General features: G+C 44.8%; 1 protein-coding gene across 8 annotated transcripts in view; it reads left to right on the top strand.

The window, feature by feature from the left end:
• kif21b (kinesin family member 21B) overlaps positions 1-20,914 on the top strand; it is a 54,761-nt gene that overhangs the window by 9,091 nt on the left and 24,756 nt on the right. For 4 of the 8 annotated variants that reach the window (XM_070958288.1, XM_070958287.1, XM_070958283.1 and 1 more), the window contains exons 2-14: positions 13,451-13,673; positions 13,936-14,118; positions 14,997-15,146; positions 16,182-16,316; positions 16,622-16,804; positions 16,979-17,094; positions 17,327-17,522; positions 18,697-18,886; positions 18,995-19,058; positions 19,382-19,612; positions 20,437-20,560; positions 20,647-20,785; positions 20,911-20,914. The exon at positions 20,911-20,914 is cut by the window's right edge and continues 188 nt beyond it. In XM_070958288.1, coding sequence (XP_070814389.1) covers positions 13,451-13,673; positions 13,936-14,118; positions 14,997-15,146; positions 16,182-16,316; positions 16,622-16,804; positions 16,979-17,094; positions 17,327-17,522; positions 18,697-18,886; positions 18,995-19,058; positions 19,382-19,612; positions 20,437-20,560; positions 20,647-20,785; positions 20,911-20,914 — 1,938 coding nt within the window. The remainder of the gene's footprint in view (positions 1-13,450; positions 13,674-13,935; positions 14,119-14,996; positions 15,147-16,181; positions 16,317-16,621; positions 16,805-16,978; positions 17,095-17,326; positions 17,523-18,696; positions 18,887-18,994; positions 19,059-19,381; positions 19,613-20,436; positions 20,561-20,646; positions 20,786-20,910) is intronic. The other 4 variants (XM_070958284.1, XM_070958291.1, XM_070958286.1 and 1 more) reach the window with 3 other exon arrangements.

The raw sequence follows: 20,914 nt of genomic DNA, 5'->3' as shown, positions 1-20,914 counted from the left end.
AACAATGAGAGATGCTCATCTGAAAATGAATGATGATTACGAGTGTTTGACAGTGATGAGAAGTTAGTTTCTGACTGAGCGGCACAGTTAATGCTGTGATCATCACACCGTTATTACTATTATCAGTATGAATTTAAGCATTGCATATATGGTCAGGTAAATAACAGATCTCAGACTTTTACATCAAAAACCTTTAAGCATGAGGGGTGTTTTGTCTGTGTGAAGAGCCTGAGGCCAGACCAGCGTCTTTCACGGCTGATGTTCACCATTTTCTGCTGTATTCCAGTTCCATGTGTAGCCTGTTTTCCGCACAACTCTGTCCCACTTCACCTGATATTATCAGCATAAAAATGTGATATTTGAGACCCCTGGAGTGTCCACAGATCCCAATCTGAAGTTTTCTTGGCTTCAATCCACATTTTATCTTTGATGCGCTGGTTTGTCGTCAGGGGGCACGGGCGCCTTTTCATCTTTTCGACTGCGAGCACAATAGAGAAAAAGAAAGCAATGAGGCCACAGCCGTGCATTGAGACGGACCGCAAACTTACGACGACAGTGTGTGTCTTTTAGAAACAAATTCCTGGTGGAGATGTTAAAAGATTGCTGCTCAGTTGGTTGATCTTTGTTGAACAGCTGACCTAGCCCTTTCCAGACAATGTAGGACAGCTCTGTCCTTGAAGTCTGGCTCAGTTAGGAAAACGCTCATGTTAACACCAATGAACCAGTTCGCTCAGTTGTGCTCCAGTGTGCATGCTAACACAACCAGTCAAACCAAATGAGCACAGTATATGTGAGCCCTGCTCTCCCTTATCGTTGGTTACCAATTGGCAGCAGTGCCTCAGGCTGCAGGGCCGCCAGTCTGTGAGGTTAGCTTGATAGATAAGGTTATACAAAGGCTATGAGCAGTGGCTCGCATGTATTGTATGTCTGAGTGTGAGTGCTGAATAGACCGCTAGTGCAGCATCAGATGAGTGTGTAAAAACGCCTTTCAGTCTCATTCAGGAAGCATAGAATATCCTCTGTTGGTGGAGTGGTTCTTTGTATGTGCGTGTATTTGTTAGTTATCATGCAGCTGGAGTAGAGACACTTTTCATTGTTTCCGTGATGGACGGAGTTGAACACCACGTCATAGAATTTATATGAATGCTTTTATGACATGGCATGTACTTTAAACAGAGCAGTGCTGCAACTGACGTCTACTTTCAGCACTGATCAATCTCTCAATTAGAATAGTAGTGAAGCATATCCATCGCTTTCTCAGGGATTACAATTGCAAAGTGCTTATATTGTCCTCATAATGATAATAAATCCTCATATTTAAGAATGTTTTGTCCAAACAACATGCCAACATTCAAAGATATTTAACCTCAGCTTGTTTTAAGCCAGTATGGATGACCGACGATATGACGAAGACTGACACTGACATAACCATGACCCTATGCGTTGCATTGACGCTCTGCTTGAACTTCCTTTTGAAAAAACAGACTGTGCTTCTGTAAAAAAAAAACAAAAAAAAAAAACAGGCTTGTGTATATATATATTTATAATGTTATATTTTTTACTTATTGTTATATTTTCTACTATTGTTATATTTTTTACTTACTGTTACATTTTTACCTTTTTAATAGCTTCTTTTAATAGATGTGTCATGCACCAACCTCACCGAGGCAAATTCCTCGTATCTGTAAAACCGTACTTGGCAATAAAGCTTTTCTGATTCTGATTCTGATTCTGATTCTGAAAGATCCAGAACAGTGAAATAGATGTGAATTAAGATATTTAAGGACAGTGGAAAGCAGTAAATCCTCACAGATCACAGTTTGTGTTTGTGATTATTTTTCTGTTGATTAATCGTTCCAGCTAAACGTACACGAGGATGAAGCCCACATGACCGCAGTATTTGGTCTTTACAGTGGCCTTGTGGACACATTGCATTGCACCAGGCGTGGCGCTCCGGGAGCATCGGCACGTGTGCATCAGTGTGGCGCCAAATGGGAGTGGCAGAAGGTGTCCACTCCGAGTCTGCCTGCCACCTCCTGTGCAAGCCAGCTGTCCACGCCCAGTGCCAGCCCCTTGTGACCGCTGTCCCACTTCCTCTACACATGTTTGCTTGTAATGCGCACTGTCGTCTTCGCTTTCCCATTAACTGAACTCCTCGTCAGCTCTCCCTCCTTTTGCTTCATGCATCAGTGCCTCAGTTTGTCCAAGTGTTCCTCATTAGTGCTTTCTCTTGTGGCGCTCCCACCTGAGCCAGCCTTTTACTGTCTGAACCCCGCCGCCTTAGTGTCCACTCGTCTCCTTCTTACTCAGGTATGCTGTTGCTCTAAGCCAAGGTCAAAGCTAGCTAAATGCAATTTCTCACCCCTCAGTCCCTTTTAGTTGTTGCCAGCTTATTTCATTCATAGCTAACATGGCCTTACCTTGCCAGGGGACAAGGCACAGTCAGGTGCCCATTGCTCATTTCAGCATATGAACTTCTGAATGTGTGTGTGGAGGTTTGGCTACCAGCCTGTTAGCCTGCTGTGATGTTGGGCCCATGTGGAGGATTGGAGACTGAAGCGAGAGACAGATTTTGGAGTGAATGGCCCCCGTCCATAACCCATTATGGCAGCGTGTGTTGTTATTTCACTCATACACAGATTCTTAGCTGATTACTGTAAGAGCATTGCATAGACGTTATGGGAAAAGTGTCTGAGATGGATTGCTGTGGATAGACCGGCAGACATATGGAGAGACAGAGGGATGAGAAGGTCAGTTGGAGGCAGAGAGACAGTTGATGGTTTTATGTGCGGAATCACTGCAGACAGCTGATCCAGGAAATCAATGGGAGTACTGATTAAATGGGAAGCAGGACAGAAATGCCTACTGCAGCTCAATAATCAAAAATGGTGCCTTTCAGCTGCACTGTGCTCGTTTTTCACAAAGCAGGTTGGTAATGCAGTAACTCTTTGATGAAGAGACTTTCATCAACGAAAGCTTTAAGATATAAGAAGATGTTCATTAGTGCTGAAGTCATCTACATTAAGATGAAAAATTGCAGTCAAATTAGTTATAAAAAGTGCATGGACTGATTAGGAAGCAAAACACTAATTACTATGAAGACATCAGAACAACTGACTTGTTGCTTCATCCCTTTGATGCAGACATTCATGGTTCCCAGAGGATGAAACCCATTGACTTTGGTGATCCTCCGACATGTGTTAGCATGCTAACATGCTAAAGTAAGACGGTGAACTTTTCAGATTTAACACTGTGTGGTATATAATCAACCAGTTCCAGGAAATTCCCAGTTTACTAGAGGACATTTCCATCATTTCAGACACATTCTCAAGTCTATAAACAGCAGAAATTCTATTGGCTGAAAGCTCTTTGTGAGTCATAATTGTCATCTAATCTCTTGGACAAACAAATCTGTTTTTTTTTTTTTTTTTTTTTTTTTTTTTTTTACGTCCACATTTTGTTAAATGTTTTTTTTCCCCCAGTTTTGACCTCAGCAGCCACTGGACTGCCTCCCCTCCATCAATTGCTGCACCTTGGGGCCTCTCTCATTTCATCCCACAGTCACCGATATGCCCAGAGCTCCTAACCCAAAATAGGCCAGGCCATTTTCCTGACTTCTCTGAGCTTTTCATGTCTAACGTACGACAATCTTCATGAATCGCCATATTGTCTGCCCTCTCCTGTTCTTGTTCTCATTTTACCTTTTCTCGTTTTCTCTGTCTTTTTATTGGTTTGACTCTTTTAAGAGTTCAACAAGAAAGAGGCAGATACAGGACAGGGAGGTAAACGGTTCAAAGAGCGTTCATCAGCTCCACCTCGGCAGCTTTGTATCAGGTGTACAGTCTGACAAAGGCTTCTGTCACGTGTTATCAGGACACTTCCAATGACATCCACACACTTTTCACCACGTAGAAGAAGAAATATTGAATAATGAAACAGAACTCTTGAATGAAGTGGAAGGAGACGAGTCATTTTGGTGATGACTATAAAATGATCTATAGACAGAAAAGCCACCCAGGCCACACGTCTGTCTATCTCACTCGTCCTCCATTAACGTGTTTGCTGCAAGGCAAGTTGTAAAGTTGGGGGTGGGGTCCTAAAAGGGTTCAAGTCTATTTTTTGTCCCTATATTTTATTCTGTTCCTTGATGATACATTTATCCAGTATATTGTAGTTTTCCAATAAGGTAGACAGAGGAAGAGTGCTTACGTTTCTTTATTTTTAAGGTAGTATTTTTTTCCCCACAGTTGTAAACTTTTTTCTGAGTATCTGCTGAGTTATCTTGTCCCGGTTGCTATGGGAACATGACCGAGACGTGCTCACATTGACAGTGATAAGAGCTGCTAGGTTTGTCACAGCAAGTCAGAGAGGAAACAAACAGCAGGTGGTTACTTCCACTGGACGTTTGTTCAAAATGCGTTCCAGGACATTACAACTTCATACCCGCCTTTTTACTTTTTACTATTTTACTAATATGGCCTGTCTATGAAGGAATACTCCCTAACACACACACACACACACACACACACACACACACACACACACACACACACACACACACACACACACACACACTGCTGTGTCAGTTGGGTTAATCCTAATCTGAACTCTGACAATGACAAAGCACTAATCGGAGGTCTGGTACAAGCAAACAGAACAGAACCAGATGGAGGCACCGTGCTCCTGTTTACGTAATATGTGTTGGGGCTGCTTGCATGAAGTTAATCTCCGTCAGAAAGGGAGAGACAGCTCTGCTCATTAAGTAACACTATAAAACTGTGATGGTATTTGCTTTGTTTGTTTCAGGTGTGCGTTTAGTGTTTATCAGGTTGGAAACACATAACATGATTGTACTCGGTGTGTTTGGTACACAGAAGTAAAGTAAGAGGAACTCTGAGTGTTCATCATAAAGAAATGAATTTATTGTGGGTAATAGGACTCGGTTACTTCAGCATTGTTTCCCGTACGTTGGTAGTTGGTTTTCATTTACAGCTGAGTATACTGTGTACTGCATGCTTATGAATATGCACAGCCTGGAGTCTGGCAGCAGCTCAAGAAACAATTTCATTTTCACGTTCATTACAAAATCAGTTTGGGCGACTTATATGATAAATGGAGGCCACTGCTGGAAACGTCTGCGCATTATTTCATGGCAAAGTGCTGCTGAGGCTTACGAGAAACCGAGCCTGTGGTGTGTATGTGGAGCCAACACCCCAGCAGTTGACAGTGCGGTGGGGCTGTGGTGCGGACAAATCAGCAGGGATGCATCCTGCAGCAGTTTGGAAAACCACTTGGCTGCCACCGGCAGGCACGGGCAGGCTTGGAATTAGAGGGCAACACCTTTTTAGCACAGTCAGTGTTCTTTAGAAGAATTATTAAAGATGGTTGTCATCTGCAATGCAGCACAACAACATCTCCTCCAAGGTTTTTTGTGGAAATGTGAGAGTTTATTTTAGTCATGCTGCATTCTCAGTCTGCAGGACTTGCTGTAATAACATAAATGCACGAAGCTGGCATCCATTTATTTCATGATAAATGTACAATGAACGTGGATTCCTCCTGCCTGTCAACCTTCCTCCGCTGCAGCCGTATTGAGCTGTTTGACAATATTGTATAACGTACACCGCTGCCAGTGGAAACTGCATGGGCGCCTCGTCTAAACCAGCACTCATTATATAAAGGAAATGAGGTGTGTGAGAGAGGACGGGACAAAGGCTGTGATGACAGGTTTTACACCTGTCTCTGTGCTGAGTGGTTATTAATGAGTGGGATGACAACAGGGGGATATTAAGTCTCACCACCTCCTACTGTGTCAGCCCATGTGGGGAAGAGAGGGGAGAGCAGGTCGTCAGCATGATGCAGGGTTCGTTTTTAGGATACAGACACAGTGTTAATCCAGATATAAAAGTTATTATTATGATCCACCCATTAGTGCCTAGTGCCTCTTATTTCAGCCGGTTGTCCCTGGAAGCAGTGGTGCAGAGATCTGTTCTCTGTTCATGCAAATAGTTTTCAAGAACTCGCAGTTTTTGTTGAGATTTCACTGACGTGAACTGGAGATATGCATAATCCTGTCTGTAACGTTTTATTGATGTAGAGCAGCACAACAAGCAGAGTCCACTAACTTTCCAAACTGAGCCAAAACAGTAAAGCTGCAGGTCTTAAAACCAAAGCTGAAAGACGCTGAATCCCTCCATCATTTTAGGGGCTCGGCAGAGTCGGGTGATCTGTGGGTTCATCTCTACAAACCACTCTTTACACGTTGAATTATTGCTAGGGTTAAAAAAAGTAATGCAGCTTTAATGCTGTTGATGCTGTCATCTTTACAGCAGTCGGCTTTGGAAAACCAGTCTTTTGTTTGCAGACACAATCCCATCAACTCAGAGTTCTGCTTGATTGCATTCATCTGCTTCTGCTGCTCCACATCTATATGTATGTGACATGAATCAGGACAATGAATGTGTGTGTGGGTAAACTCTGTCTGGCTTTGTTAGGAGAAACTGTGGGACAGGGAAGGAAACTAAAAGACGCGGCTGTCCTCATCAGTCGGGACAGTTTGACGTCTCTGATCCTCAGGAATGAGAGGATCTTGCGGGACAATGATCCGAGATCAGTGCACTCGCTGCTTTGCAAAACCTGATCCTTAAAACATAAAATCAATTCTGCTTTACAGCCTCTATATACAGGATTGACTGTAAACGTGGTTTTGTACTGTATCATCCATCCTGTACCACTCATCAGAGTCTTTACAGCACAGTTAGCCACCTGTCGAGCCTTTATTCTCGACCTGTCAGCACCACCTTTCCTGGATGGCAGACTGACTGCTGTCATCTGTCATCTGTCAACTGTAATTGGATCTGCTGTGTAATGGGAGGGGTGTGTGTGTATGTTTGTATTTAAAACAGTTGTTAAGGAGCAGACACAATGCGTTGCATCGCACGCCAAATGATGGATATGTGTTTTTCCATTATGAGGGCGATATTTGATTGATAGAAAGAAAGAGAGCCAGAGGGAGAGGAAGTAAGCCCGCGAGGAAAAGTTCACATCAGCGATTAGTCTCTGCTGTTATCAGGAGAGAAAGGAAATGGAACAGGCCCCTCAGCTGCTTCTGCCATTCAAGCTTTTGCCTGTTTTCACTGGCAACACAAGCAGAGGTGTGAGGATGAGGACGAGAACGTGGACCCAACAGAAGAGCGAGATGGCGTCTTCCTGTACAGTGATGATCCAGCTAAAAAGAAAATGCATGACAGGGAAAGATGGAGGGGTAACGATGGAATCATCACTGATTGAGAAATTTGATGAGCGTGTGTGTTGTCCTCTGATAAATGGACAGTGTGTTAAAGGAAACATGGACGCAGAGACTGGCTTCCTCTGCTGGCTTTGAGCCAGAGGAGAGACAACAGAGCTCTGAAACACTCACAGCTCAAGAGAATACGATTAACTCTGTCTCGTGTGTGTGTGTGTGTGTGTGTGTGTGTGTGTGTGTGTGTGTGTGTGTGTGTGTGTGTGTGTGTGTGTGTGTGTGTGTGTGTGCGCGCTTGTGTGTTTGTGGGTGTGTGTGTGTGGGTGTGTGTGTGCTTGCGTGTTTGTGGGTGTGTGTGTGCTTGCGTGTTTGTGGGTGTGTGTGTGTGGGTGTATGTGTGTGTGTGTCTGCACTGAAGTGTTTACATTAGGGAAATGAGCTCTTTGGCTATCACTGGCCTGTTCTTTGAAGGTTGAGTGAGCATGAACACACACACACGCATGCACGCACGCACGCACGCACGCACGCACACACAGACACAGGCGTTACTGGCTCTCACTGTCATTGGCAGTGATCACAGCGGCCTGATTTTATTGGTCCTCTGGCCTTGTTGGTAACAGACTTGGCATTTGGTCCTGGCTAGTTCCTGGATGGTGATGCAAATAGCAGGTCAATGGTTGAGTTTCAGGTGAGGGTTGCTGCATAATTGGCGCGTGATGGAGCATTAGTATGTTGTAATCTGCAGTGTGCACATCACTTGAATAGCACTGTATTCTACTGGAGTAAACACAAACATATGCACATGCTGTCGTTGCACATTAGGAGTCTCTGAGCACTGTGTGCAGTTCCCAAGGAAACGGGACCCTCCTAAAGTGTTCCAGCTGAAGGAAAAAAACTGGAAACTAGACTGAGACCCTCTATCTCTGTTAGCATTCATAGTGTGTTCCACTGTGTCCATAGTGAAAATATTGTGGCACCAGTGAAATGGTTCCTTCATCTTACAAATGGCTTTTTTTTGCAGTATGTTGCCTTTTTAAAAAGCTTTTTCAGTAACATAACATGTTTTTTCTACATATTCAGCAATATAACAGTCCTTTCATATCAGTTCAGAGTTGAAGCTGCGACACACCACAGCTACTTGTTTATTCTGTGAAGTATTACAACCTTTTTCTCTTAAAATTACAATTTTGTGTTGTAATATTCTGATTTTTTTTATTCAGGTTTTTTTCACTCATGAAATTATGACTTTGTCTTGAAATGGCTTTATTCTCAAAATATTACTTTTTTATCCTTAAAAATAACAACTTCATTGTCACACTATGACACCTTCAAACTATTTCAACATTTTAAAGCTCAGTTTTTATCCCTGACAGTTGACCTTGTAGTCCCACATAGAAGATGAACATATTTTTCAACAAAATCCTTTTTTTGTTTTATTAATTTACACCAAAGTTCGTAATGAATGTATTTAATATCATCCATGCTTCATGATTTCCTGAACTACATCGGGACATTTCTGACTGAAATGCGACTGTGCTATGGATGCCAGCATCCATCACTTGACAAATGTGGATATTTAACGCAGCAGACACATTTCAGTGAGTGAGGTTTAATACAAAGCCCTACACACAAGCACCACCTTTACTATCACACTGACCCTCCGAGGCTCTCCCCTCCCTTAAGCCGCCACCACCTGTCCTTGCAACACAAAAGTGAGACCATCTCAACCTCATCTGGGCATAACGTGGCACTCTCATTGTTGCATGTGAGCCCAGCAGGCAGCAGCATCTCTGTCAGCCTCAGTGATGAGAATGATGGAGCCCCTCTGGCTTCATGGCAGTTGTGGGATTCCCTGCTGCTAACTGTTTCCACATGCCCGAGGACAGATTACGGAGTTACTGCCAGGTATTAAATCAAACTGTGAATCTTCAGAGATGAACCTGGTGAGATTCGGGTTTTGTTTTGTCACACCTTGATAGAAGAATGTGAAGAATTTTACGGTTTCAAATGCAGGAATCTGCCGGGGGAAGCGGGAAAGGTCAGAAAGGTCGTGAGGGCCATGTTCAGTGTTCAGAGTCTGCAGCCTCAGACAAGTCACGCATCAATGACTTTTGCTGCTATCAGGTTTTTATATGGCAATTACTCTGTGTGTGTGTGTGTGTGAGTGTGTGTGTGTGAGTGTGTGTGTGTGTGTGTGTGTGTGTGAGAGTGTGTGTGTGTGTGTGTGTGTGCAGATGTTTGTTTTGTTTTTTATGAGTCTGTTCCTAATTAGCACTATTGGGTTTGATAATTATTGTGATAAGTGAATTCCCTCAGAGCGTGTGGGTAATGAGTTTCTGATTTTGTGTGTGTGTGTGTGTGTGTGTGTGTGTGTGTGTGTGTGTGTGTGTGTGTGTGTGTGTGTGTGTGTGTGGTTGTGTGTCTGGCAGAACTACAGTAGGTTTAGGGGCCCTGACAAAGACTGGAGTAATGAATGTCGGTACCATGTACATCTGTGTGTAAAGAAAGTTAGAAAAAGTACAAAAAAAAGCGAGGAATACACGTGTGTGTGTGTGCGTGCATGTGTGTGCATGTGTGTGTGTTGCTCTCGGGGGCTCTGTTCAGTCCCCAGGGTATTTAAACCATTTTCCTCTTAGTGTGCAAAGATGAGAAGAGATAGACGCCTTAATTTGCCGCATCAGGGATCAACAATCTGCTTCTCGCTGTTTCTCTCTACGCCTCTGTCTCATACACACGTGTAATCGTGGTGTTATGGGCTATTTTTAGCTGCTAAATGTCTTTTAGTGAGTGTGCGGTCTGAGTCTGGATCTGTGTGTGTGTGTGTGAGTGATGTTTGCTTTTCCAATCAATGTTATGGATCCCATCCTTTGTTGGTGCAGCTGGCTTAGATGTTCACCCAGCTGAGCCGTGGTCTTAGAGTGTGTGTGTGTGTGTGTGTGTGTTTGAGAATTGATTATTTATAGCTGTTCCATTTCTTCTCCCTGTGGATCACTGACAGGCTGCCATTGTTGTTTTTCTGTCTCTATGTGTGTGTTTTCTATTCTTATTTGATGCAGAGCTTGTCAAGACTTTCCTGAATTCAGCCACATTCCTCTGAATGTTTTCCTCCTCTGTGATAATGGAGAGGACAGTCAGAAGAAGCGTGTGGAGCGTTAAATTAAATTAGATCATTTTCATCATGTGGTATTTCTGTAATGTTTTAGATCAGTTTGTTGTTTCATGTAGAAAATATCAGAAAATGGTGAAAAATGCCCAGAACAAATTCCCACAGCTCAACCTGATCACGATTTCTTGTTTTGTCTGACCTAGAGTGCAAATTAAGAATGGACAATGTCCAAAGTGTCTCTACTGTAACAGAGATTTGTCTGCAGAGACAAACTCTGCTGTGGCTGCCCAGTAAGCTAATGAGGTGTAGACACAGAAAGCAGGAAACGTATTGCTGGGATGTTTTTTTTTTAGTGTAAGTGATGAAAAGTCAACTATCTTAATGGGGGAAGGACTGTTGATTGCAAAATGTGCCTCAAAGAGACTGAGAGTAAATGATGTGACACTTAAAAATGTCTGTATATTTAAACTGTCGACGCGATATTCTGTAGTCTACATACCGTAAGATCTTTCTTTCTTTCTTTCTTTCTTTCTTTCTTTCTTTCTTTCTTTCTTTCTTTCTTTCTTTCTTTCTTTCTTTCTTTCTTTTCGATGTGAAGTGTTACACCTGACTCTTCTGACCTATGAATATTGCACTCAAAACACTGAGAGAATTGAGTGCAAACAGAGAGAAAAGGAGAGAAGAATGAAAGCTACAGCTGCAGCTCACGCACACACGCACACACACACCATGTTCATCCTTTGTGCAGAGCAAACGCACTCCTCCTCTGCCGTACCCACTTCATGTTAATAATTGGCTTAAACAGCACTCATATGGGATCTGTGGTTTTAGATGCATTAACCTCAGTGTCAAGGTCACCTCCAGTAATAAAAGTCTGCAAGCTGCTCTCTGTGTCACACTGCCGGGGTTAATATGCTGCTGCTGCTGCTGCTGCTGCTGCTGCTGCTGAATTGGTCTGCTCTAATGTCTTTAATTCATTCCTGGAAGTCCCTCATCAGTGACGCCTCAAGGCCTGGAAGAGGGCCAAAAAAGTGCTGTTGTCAGCTGTGTGTGTGTGTGTTTCTGCAGCACCAGAACTACGTGTGGTGAAGGCATTATTGTGAGTGTTGCTGGTGGGCGTGGTCCTTAATGCACGCTTCAGAGGACCCATGTGTGAAGTGAAGATAGTACAGTAGGTTGTTTTTGGACTGCGTGTGTGTACAGTATTTGTTTCTGGAGTTACTGTGTGTGTGTGTGTGTGTGTGTGTGTGTGTGTGTGTGTGTGTGTGTGTGTGTGTGTGTGTGTGTGTGTGTGTGTGTGTGTGTGTGTGTGTGTGCGTGATTATCCCAGCAGCAGCAGCTGTACACGGTTGAGGATTTTTCAGCCTTTCTATGATTGTGTACAGTATGTGTGTGTGTCTTTGTTGCAGCATCCCACAGGGAGTCTCTGGTGCTGTCTCAGTGTGCGGGGGAGTTGATTTGCATCCCCTCAAGATGGAATGGGGAGGGGGTTAGCATGTGTAGAGGTGGACCCAGTGCTCTGATACTGCTGCCTCATGGCTTTTTCCACAGCTTAAAGTGATTACCTCCCCACTGTGTCCACATTGTACCTCTGAAAGCCCAAGATTAACAATGCGCCGTGCAACACATCTTCTGTTTTATGTACATTGCGTTAGATGAGAGCAACTTCATACCATCAGTTTTCTCTGTGAGGTTTCGTGCTGGGCCACATGCAAAAACATGTCCCTCCTTTAACAGCTACCTCTCCACCTATCAGCCATCTTGCCAAGTGAGACTGCCTGCCAGTCTGCTGGCAAACAAGTTAAAGTGATGCTAAATTTAAATACTTGGCCCTCATTCTGTCACTGAGTTCAGTGATGTTCAGGCGCAGTCGCTGCTTTCCTTTGGACCCATCTAATCAGGGATTATTTTACAACTGGGATGTCAGGTGAAAGCAATTAACTGCAGTGAACTACCTGTCAGAATGGGGGGCCCAGCAGAACCCTGAGTCCCGAGCAGCAGGATTAAGCAGCCAATGTAATAAGAACTTATCAGCCACAGTTTGACTTATTGTCATCAGCCGCCCTGCTTGCACTAGTTTCTCTCAGAACTTTTCGTTCTGCCTGCTCACTTTTTCCACATATTCTCTATAAACAGCACAAACAAGCGTGCTGTTGTTGATGTATGTACTTTGTCCTCAGGGTTGTTCTTCAGTTCCAGATTTCTCTTTAGTTCCACACTATAGCCTTGTGTGAATGTCCTGTTTGTCTGTTGTGAGTCAGACCACAGATCTGAAGTCAGCTCCTCTGTCCTGCACCAGTCCACGAACGTGGTGGTTAATTGAATAAAGCTTTTGGATAAAGCTGTGTTTGAGGGTGGTATGAATGGGTAAACACATGATATAAGAGCAGCGTTTGACACATGCCTGACACCGCTGGACTTTGAGGAGACCTGAAGCTGCACAGTCGAGTGAATTGAATCGATTGCATTGTGGATAATTTAGGCAGCAGCTTTTGACAAGGATGAAGAGAGTGTAGAATAAACAAGATGATATCTGTGGTTGTACTGCATCGATTTTCTTCCACTCTGACGATGTTATGTGAGTGCATTGCTTCGTTTTGTGCCAAACACTCAAATTTAGTGAGCTTGGACTCAAAATAACTGCAGTGGACTCCAATGGTAACTTAATGGTCATTAAAAGTTTCTATCCCATTCCAGTCATTGTCCTAGAAACATCAGAAACAGAGGCCACATTAGTTTGGATCTATCTTGTCAGAGCTGTCTTTGATTCAGTGTCTGCTGTAATAAATCACATTTCTTAAATAGATGATTATTTCACAGTCTTGGTTGAGATGTGGTTACTTTTCCATTATCCTTTCATAATGTGCTCTCATTTTCTAAGTGTTTCCTGTTTACGCTTTAAATGATCATAAGGTCAGAGCGTCTCAAGCGTGTGCATCGGATGGTCATGCCTGATTTGAACAGTGCATAAACACATTAAAACATTTGAGGCACAGTCACAATCAGCGGCCTGTCTGCTGAGTTGTGCAGCGGCGCCATGACTCATGATGATATAATGTTTCATCCGCTCACTGACCGTCTCCCTCCTTTTCTGCTCTCAGGATTCGTCCTCAGATGGCCAAGGAGAAGATCGAGGGTTGCCATGTGTGCACACTGGTCACACCCGGAGAACCTCAAGTCCTCCTGGGAAAGGACAAGGCCTTCACCTACGACTTTGTGTTTGACGTGGACTCAGAGCAGCAGAGCATCTACCAGGCCTGCGTGTACAAGCTCATTGAGGGCTGCTTCGAGGGCTACAACGCCACCGTCTTTGCTTATGGTCAGGTATGACACCAGGGTTTGAATTTTAATATCAGGGGTTTTCATTGATTCACTGATAAAATAGTTTCATCATTTTGTGGTTGTCATGTTAAATTATATATGCACATAGTATAAAGCAGAGCTGCAGGGGGATCTATAGCAGCACATTGCTCAGTTTAGCTGCTAACACATGCATATTAAAACAAGTTACCGTGCATGAATACAGGATGTGTGATGTCTGGGAGTGCACAGTAAATGGTGTCTCGCTGTGGCTGATGTCTTTCAGACGGGTTCGGGAAAGACCTACACCATGGGGACGGGTTTCGATGTTAACCTGACCCAGCTGGAGCAGGGCATCATCCCGCGGGCTGTCCACCAGCTGTTTGAGGGAATCCAGAACCGGAGGGCGCGAGCCCAGGAGACCGGCAGCCAGCCACCTGAGTTTAAAGTCAGCGCCCAGTTCCTCGAGGTGGGTTACGCACTCGTGTGGATGTAGAGCACGTGCAGAGCTCACACAACAGCTCAGTATTAATATTCCTATTTGCAGTCGTACCTGTATGTGTGTGTGCGTGCTGGGGTGGATGCTGGTCTGTATAAACTCTAACCAGATGGGACAAAACAGGGAGACGAGAGGATCATTCCCCTCTTCCACAAACAGGAAGTGACAACCCAATGACAGATGGGCAGGAATGTCTCCCTGTGCTTTGTTGGTCCTGATTAATGTTGGCCATTACCTCCGACATTATTCCTCATCACTGCGGCGTAGAAGATGGAGAAGAGCGAGGGATACGAGGGAGGGAGGGATACTTGTGTTGGAGCAATGAGATAATATGACAAGTAATCATTTCCTCCAGAGGTCTCTGGCAGGCAAATGTTTGGGTTGTCTATCGGGCACAGAATATTGTATATGTGGGTGGGTGTGTGTGATCTGATTACCTGAATAATCATCGTGTAATAACAATTCTGAAACACAGTCATTTTTCTTCCTAGCTTTCTCTCCTTTCATTCTCTTTTCCTCTCTGTCCTGTTCTCTGTATTAGTGTGTTTTTTGTACGTTCTCAGGTCAAAAGGTTATCTCTGTTGATGGTAAACAGATGCCTGTGTGTGTGTGTGCGTGTGTTTGATGGTGGGTGGGAACAGCTGAGCTTTCAGCTGACCTCTGTGGCCCTTGGCCCTCATTGGTTTCTGAGAGGTCATTCTTTTGACCCGTGTGTAAACAAGAAACACAGCTGTGAGAAAAGGGAATACATTAAATCATTAAGTTTGATGCTTACGTTGTGCCGTAGTCTTGATTATCAGTAAATTGTATAATGATGCGCGTGTGTCTGTGGCTTCTGTTTGTTGCAGTTGTACAATGAAGAGATCCTGGACTTGTTCGATGGAGCCAGAGATCCAGAGAGCCGGAGCAGGAAGTCCAACATCAAGATCCACGAGGACGCCAGTGGCAGCATCTACACCACTGGAGTCACTTCCAGACTGGTGCATTCAGAGGAGGAGGTGGGTGCATGTGTGTGTCATCAGCAGACATGTAGATAATTAGTGGTACTGCATTGGGCCAACTGTTAAGATGTGGATGAATGAGGACTGCTTGAGGAGGAGCATGGGAACTGCCAGAGATCCCCAGCACCTCGAAAAGTTTCGCAAGAACCATCTGATGGTCAGTTGTCAGGAACAAGAAATACGTTGAGGGCTCTAACGTGCTGCCTCAAAGCCATGAGGCTATTTTGTGTGAGCAATGCTATTCCAGCAGTCATAGGTGCCGAGCAGGGGAACAGATCAGCAGTGAAAGTGTGGCAGACGGAGGATTTGATGGGTCAAGAGTGCAGGAGGAATGTCTGCAAGTGGAGATGTGATGAGCCAGTGACAAAGAGGTTAACAGAGGTGGCAGGTGGTGATTTAGGGGGAGGGCTACAGTAAATGCTGGCCAGGAGAAGGCGCTTGTGGTATTATTTGGTTCCTTCACCAATAGGTAACGGAGCAGGAAGAAGCAAAGTTTCAGAGAGTGAGCAGATGGAAGTTAAATGGAAATGGAGAGGAAGGAAAAGAAAGACTAAATTTGAGAGAGGTCATCTGTGCATTAAATTCCCCAAAATTCAGACAGCTGAGAGACAAGCAGAGACAGATGGGCTCTCCTGCGGGAGGGAAGAGAGGAAATGTCAAAACAGTGTGAGGGAGGAGATGGAAGCGTGGAGGTTATGGAGTGTGAAACGAGACAGGAGTCAGGCTGAGAAGAAAAAAAGAGGAGAGGACTCGTCAGGAGAGGGCAGAAAATAAGGGAACAGCTCTGAATTTTGGAGAGATGTAGAGAAGCTCAAAGAAATGTTGAAGCTTTAAGTCAACCAAATAAGCTGTTTCCCACTTTCATTAAATATGCTGGCACATGTGGTGAGTTCTCAGAAATCAGCAAGTGATGGTGGGCAGTGATCCAGTAAAACAGCCGGCGGCGTCAACAGTTATTATTCATTTTTGTTCCCAAGTCTACGTCTTTTTTGATCATAACCAAATGTCCTCCGTACTGTGTGTGCGCTGCAGCTGCTGCAGTGCCTGAAGCTCGGCGCTCTGTCCCGCACCACAGCCAGCACCCAGATGAATGCCCAAAGCTCCCGCTCGCACGCCATCTTCACCATCCACCTCTGTCAGATGAGAGTGTGCCAGCAGCCTCAAATGGTGAGACTGGGGTTTGGAGTGGAGGGGTGGAAAGATGGAGAGAGGTTTAAAAAAAAAAAAGCATGACTGGTAGAGTGAGGTGGGTCTTCTTACAATCATTAAGGAGGTGGGGGTGTCGGCACTGGCAGAAAAGGGTAATGAATAATGAATATGGTTCAGAAAGATATTAATATGTTTTGGGAAGAGCCAGAAAAACAAACAAATAAAATGCAATTAATTTAGTATTACAGTCACAGTAGCATTCAAGCTGATGAAATAATTGCTATTTTCAAGTAAGATACTCCAACTCATGAACTTTTTCCCAGCAGAACGGAGGAGGAGAGAACGGGGAGCTGAACGGCGTGGACTCCAGCCCCATTGCCCAGCCGGAGTATGAGACGCTGATGGCCAAGTTCCACTTTGTGGACCTGGCCGGCTCTGAGAGGCTGAAACGCACAGGAGCCACAGGAGAGCGAGCCCGCGAGGGGATCTCCATCAACTGTGGACTGGTGAGACAGATGTGCAAATATATGAATTTAGACGTGATGGAAACAAAGCATGGAAACAAAGAAGATGACAAAGCATGCATCAGCTCTTCCAGCTTCTCTCTGTACTCAGGTGTATTTAAATACTAGTTGTGATCAATTGCTCAGTATATGTGTGCGTGTGTGTGTGTTTTGTAGCTGGCATTAGGAAATGTGATCAGTGCTTTAGGAGACCAGGCGAAGAAGGGAGGACACGTCCCTTACAGAGACTCCAAACTCACTCGTCTGCTACAGGACTCACTGGGAGGCAACAGGTACACACACACACAGTTGCAGGCACACACATTTATGGATTATTTAGAAAAATCCTATAATTCTGGAATTATTTGAATATTGCACAAGAAATGAAATCAGCAGATTGTTAGTTGAGCCCTGGTGCTCTAGTTTAGCTATTGACAGTCATGACAGACATCTTTCTCACAGCCTCAGCACTGTTAAACTGTATGCACACACTGTCTACAACCTCCATATTTCCCTCCTCTCCAGTCGCACAGTGATGATCGCTTGCGTCAGTCCATCAGACCGAGACTTCATGGAGACACTGAACACGCTGAAGTACGCCAACCGTGCCCGAAACATCAAGAACAAGGTGGTGGTGAACCAAGACAAGACCAGCCAGCAGATCAGCGCCCTGCGTGCTGAGATAGCCCGGCTTCAGATGGAGCTGATGGAGTACAAGGCGGTGAGAGACGGAGGGATGGATGCTGATAAGACAGCAGGAAACATTGTGGGGGAGAGGAATGAAAAAAAAGATTTTAAAAAATTAAGACGAGGAGGAGCTCAATAAAAGATAAAAGGGGCTGAATGGCAGTGGGGGAGGGATGAGGGATAAAGAGTGGCAGGTTGAAGAAGAGAGCACTAACACGTCTGTCACTGTAACTGATGCAATGAGGCCGTAAGAGAGGGGCGAGTGGGGTGACATGATGGATGAAACTGAGAATAGTAACCGAGCAGAAGAAGAAAAAAGACAACACTAATGGGAGTTAGAGAAGATGGTGTCGGAGGGTAAGTGAGAAAAGCAGAGGCCGAGCCTGCAGGAGCTGATTTCTTTATCAGATTAAAGATCTTTACTGGAACACGCACTTCGCATTTAGCCGTTAGTGCAGCGTATGAAGAAGATTAATCAGTGCGATGTCAGCATTGTACAAAGCAATGAGATAAATCGATTCTGTTGCTGAATGTGCCTGAGCTCTGTGTGTGCTCTGTGTAGCACGGTTTACCTGTTACGGGACGTTATGCAGTAAGAAGACTGGGTGGGGAATGACACAAGTAAATGTGACAAGAGATAGTGAGAAAATTCAAGGAAAGTCTGCAGAGAGTCTCCACTTCCTCATCAGCTTTGACCTCCGGGGCTACAAGGAATGCATAGTCATTTAGCAGCGTTGTCAGTCTCTCCTGTGATTAAGGGGGTTACCACGGTTAGTGGAGAGCAGTGAATGCGTGACTGCGACGAGGGACTGCAAGCTGACCTCGATGTGGCAGTCAGGGATGTGATGTGACTGGAGTCTGGAAGTAATGCGGTGTTGGGTTGGTGGAGGTAATGATGTCTGCGAGCTATGACTGGATTAAATAGTGACTCTCTGTTCGAAGCTTACACAACAGGATTCTTTCAGCGTTAATCACTCACAATACGACAATAGCTGCCTGAAGAGCTGCAGACAGACCAGCTCAGTTCAAACAATAGTAGTGTGTTTGCTTGGACTGCAGCGTCACATATATGTGAGAGCGTACATTTAGAATCAGCTGTGTTTTCCAGGTTTTTTGGCCCTGATATTTGTGTTCTTCCCTAAAAGGCTTGTGGTGTTCAGGGTCGCAGTCATTGCTGCTCATGCTGGCTGTTTTGCCTCTCCCTGCAGGGGAAGCGTGTGGCCTGTGAGGACGGTTCAGAGGGCTACAGTGACCTGTATCAGGAGAATGCCATGATGCAGAGAGAAAACGACACACTGCGCCTCAGGGTCAAGGCCATGCAGGAGACCATCGACCACCTCAACACCCGTGTAACACATCTGCTGGCCAATGAGGTCAGCACCCTGCTGACCAAGTCAAGTACGTGGACTCTGGTTCCCATAAGCTATTATTTATTATTTCCAGTATTGCCACTATTACATTGAGTGCTTTCTGAGACCTGATCCTCCCTCTGCCTTTATTCTGTAGGTGAAGGCAACGAGGAGATCGGGGCTTTAATCCAGAACTACATCCGAGAGGTTGAAGAACTTAGGTAAGAGCTCCAAACCTACTTGAATGCCTTTATTTACTGTCATCACCTGTAGCACTTCAATTTTAACTCTCAATTTTAACTCTAAAGCTTATAAATGAACATGTTCTATCTTCGTTCTTTAAAACCAGTGTGTAAAAATGGCAGAATTTTGTTACCTTTGGGCCTAGCTGGGCTAGCAGTTTGTCCTTGCTTCCTGTTTTAATGCTATGCTAAGCTAACCATCTCTTGGCTGTAGCTTCATATTGATCTGACAGGCACAAGCGTGGTATCAGTTCAGTTAGCCTGTGATCATTCGGTCTGAATGTGTTCTGTCCATCTCTTAGAACCAAGCTCCTTGAGAGCGAGTCCATGAATGAGTCGTTGCGACGGCAGGTGGCCCGGCTCTCCTCGCGTTCCCTGTTCCCTGCCTCCACTCTCAGCCCCGCCCCCGGCCACCCCCCTGGCTCCTCCCCTGCTCCCATGTCCATGGAGGCGGAGATGACTGACGTGCTACGCCGGGCCAAGCTGGACATTGAGAGGCTGAAGAAGAAGGAGAGGAGGCAGAGGAGGATGAGGTGAGGAGAGGAGAGGAGGACACATTTCCAAAGAAAAACACATTCTACATTATGGAATAAAGAGTTCCAGGAAGCTTTCGTGTCTCTAAGCCCTTATCAATGAAACAGTACATGCTTTAAAAGCCAAGAGAGCATGATGAGTACATTGTATATGGGCAATATACTCATTATACATCAGTATATTGCCCATATACTCTTCGCTCCTCATTGCTTCTTTCCTCTTGCTTAAGAGCCGCAGCACAAGTCGATTAGGGCTTTGGGATGGCCAGCTTATGAATAGAATTGGGATGCAGCCAGTGCTGAGTTGTAATGCTGGCTTGGACACAAAAAGGTCTAATTCAGTCGGCCAGTGGGTCATGAGAGAGGGAAGAGTACACAGCCTAACAGGCTAATTGAGGCTTAATGGGATAGAGATGGAGGTGGATGGGAATTTGGAGATGGGATGGGTGATAAGCAGGATGGTTGTAAAAGAGGGAGCAAAGGGAAGAATAAAATTGGCAATAAAATATGAAGAGCTAAAAGGGCGTGATGAGGGGTAGATGAGCTGAGGAACACTTTGCTAATGACTTCAGAGGTCTGATATTGCTGCGAGCACATTACTTGGCAGGCCTCCCAAAGCCCTAATGGTGGTTGTTAGCAGTATGTGACATCTCACTTACATGGAGGAGAGTGTTTGTGATGCATGCTAATGGACAAAAACATCCATGCTACATAGTTAAAGTGGGAAAACTGAAGGAAAGGTCAAGGAAAAACGCATTGACTCATCTGTTTTCTCGGTGCCAGCTCTGACCACACTTAACAATGAGCATCGTTTCCTTCTGTAGTCCAGAGTTGGAGAAAGGTCTGAAGAAACGAGTGAAACTGCACACTCACGAGAATGGAGAGACTCGTGAAAATGGACAAAACGGGCAGAATGGAGAGATCGATTCAGACGACAATTATGCAGAGGTAAGCCACGCGTTTGTCAGAATTCACAGGAGTTTAAAACAAAAACCAGCAAAGTCTGACGTGTTTCTGTGTGTTTCTGTGTGCAGGACATCATGTCTCCGCTGCAGGAGGAGAGCGGCTGTGATGAAGATGAGGGGGAGGATGAGGAGGAGGGCAGGGAGGAGGAGGACGGGTTTGACAGTGATGAGAGCCTGGTGGACTCAGACTCGGACTCAGATGAAAAAGGTGTGTTTCTGACAGCTGCTGCTACAAAATGAGCAGACCTCGTCCCTTCATGTGTCACGTCTGTAGTCAGTGTTAGCCTGTTGGTCTCTTGGACAATATGAATGAGATTTGAACTCCTCTTTAAGCAGC

This window comes from Chaetodon trifascialis, chromosome 3 (genome assembly GCF_039877785.1).
Source record: "Chaetodon trifascialis isolate fChaTrf1 chromosome 3, fChaTrf1.hap1, whole genome shotgun sequence".
Taxonomy (NCBI): Eukaryota; Metazoa; Chordata; class Actinopteri; order Chaetodontiformes; family Chaetodontidae; genus Chaetodon; species Chaetodon trifascialis.
The sequence above is the reverse complement of the archived record's forward strand: the minus strand, read 5'-3'. Positions and strand labels throughout refer to the sequence as shown.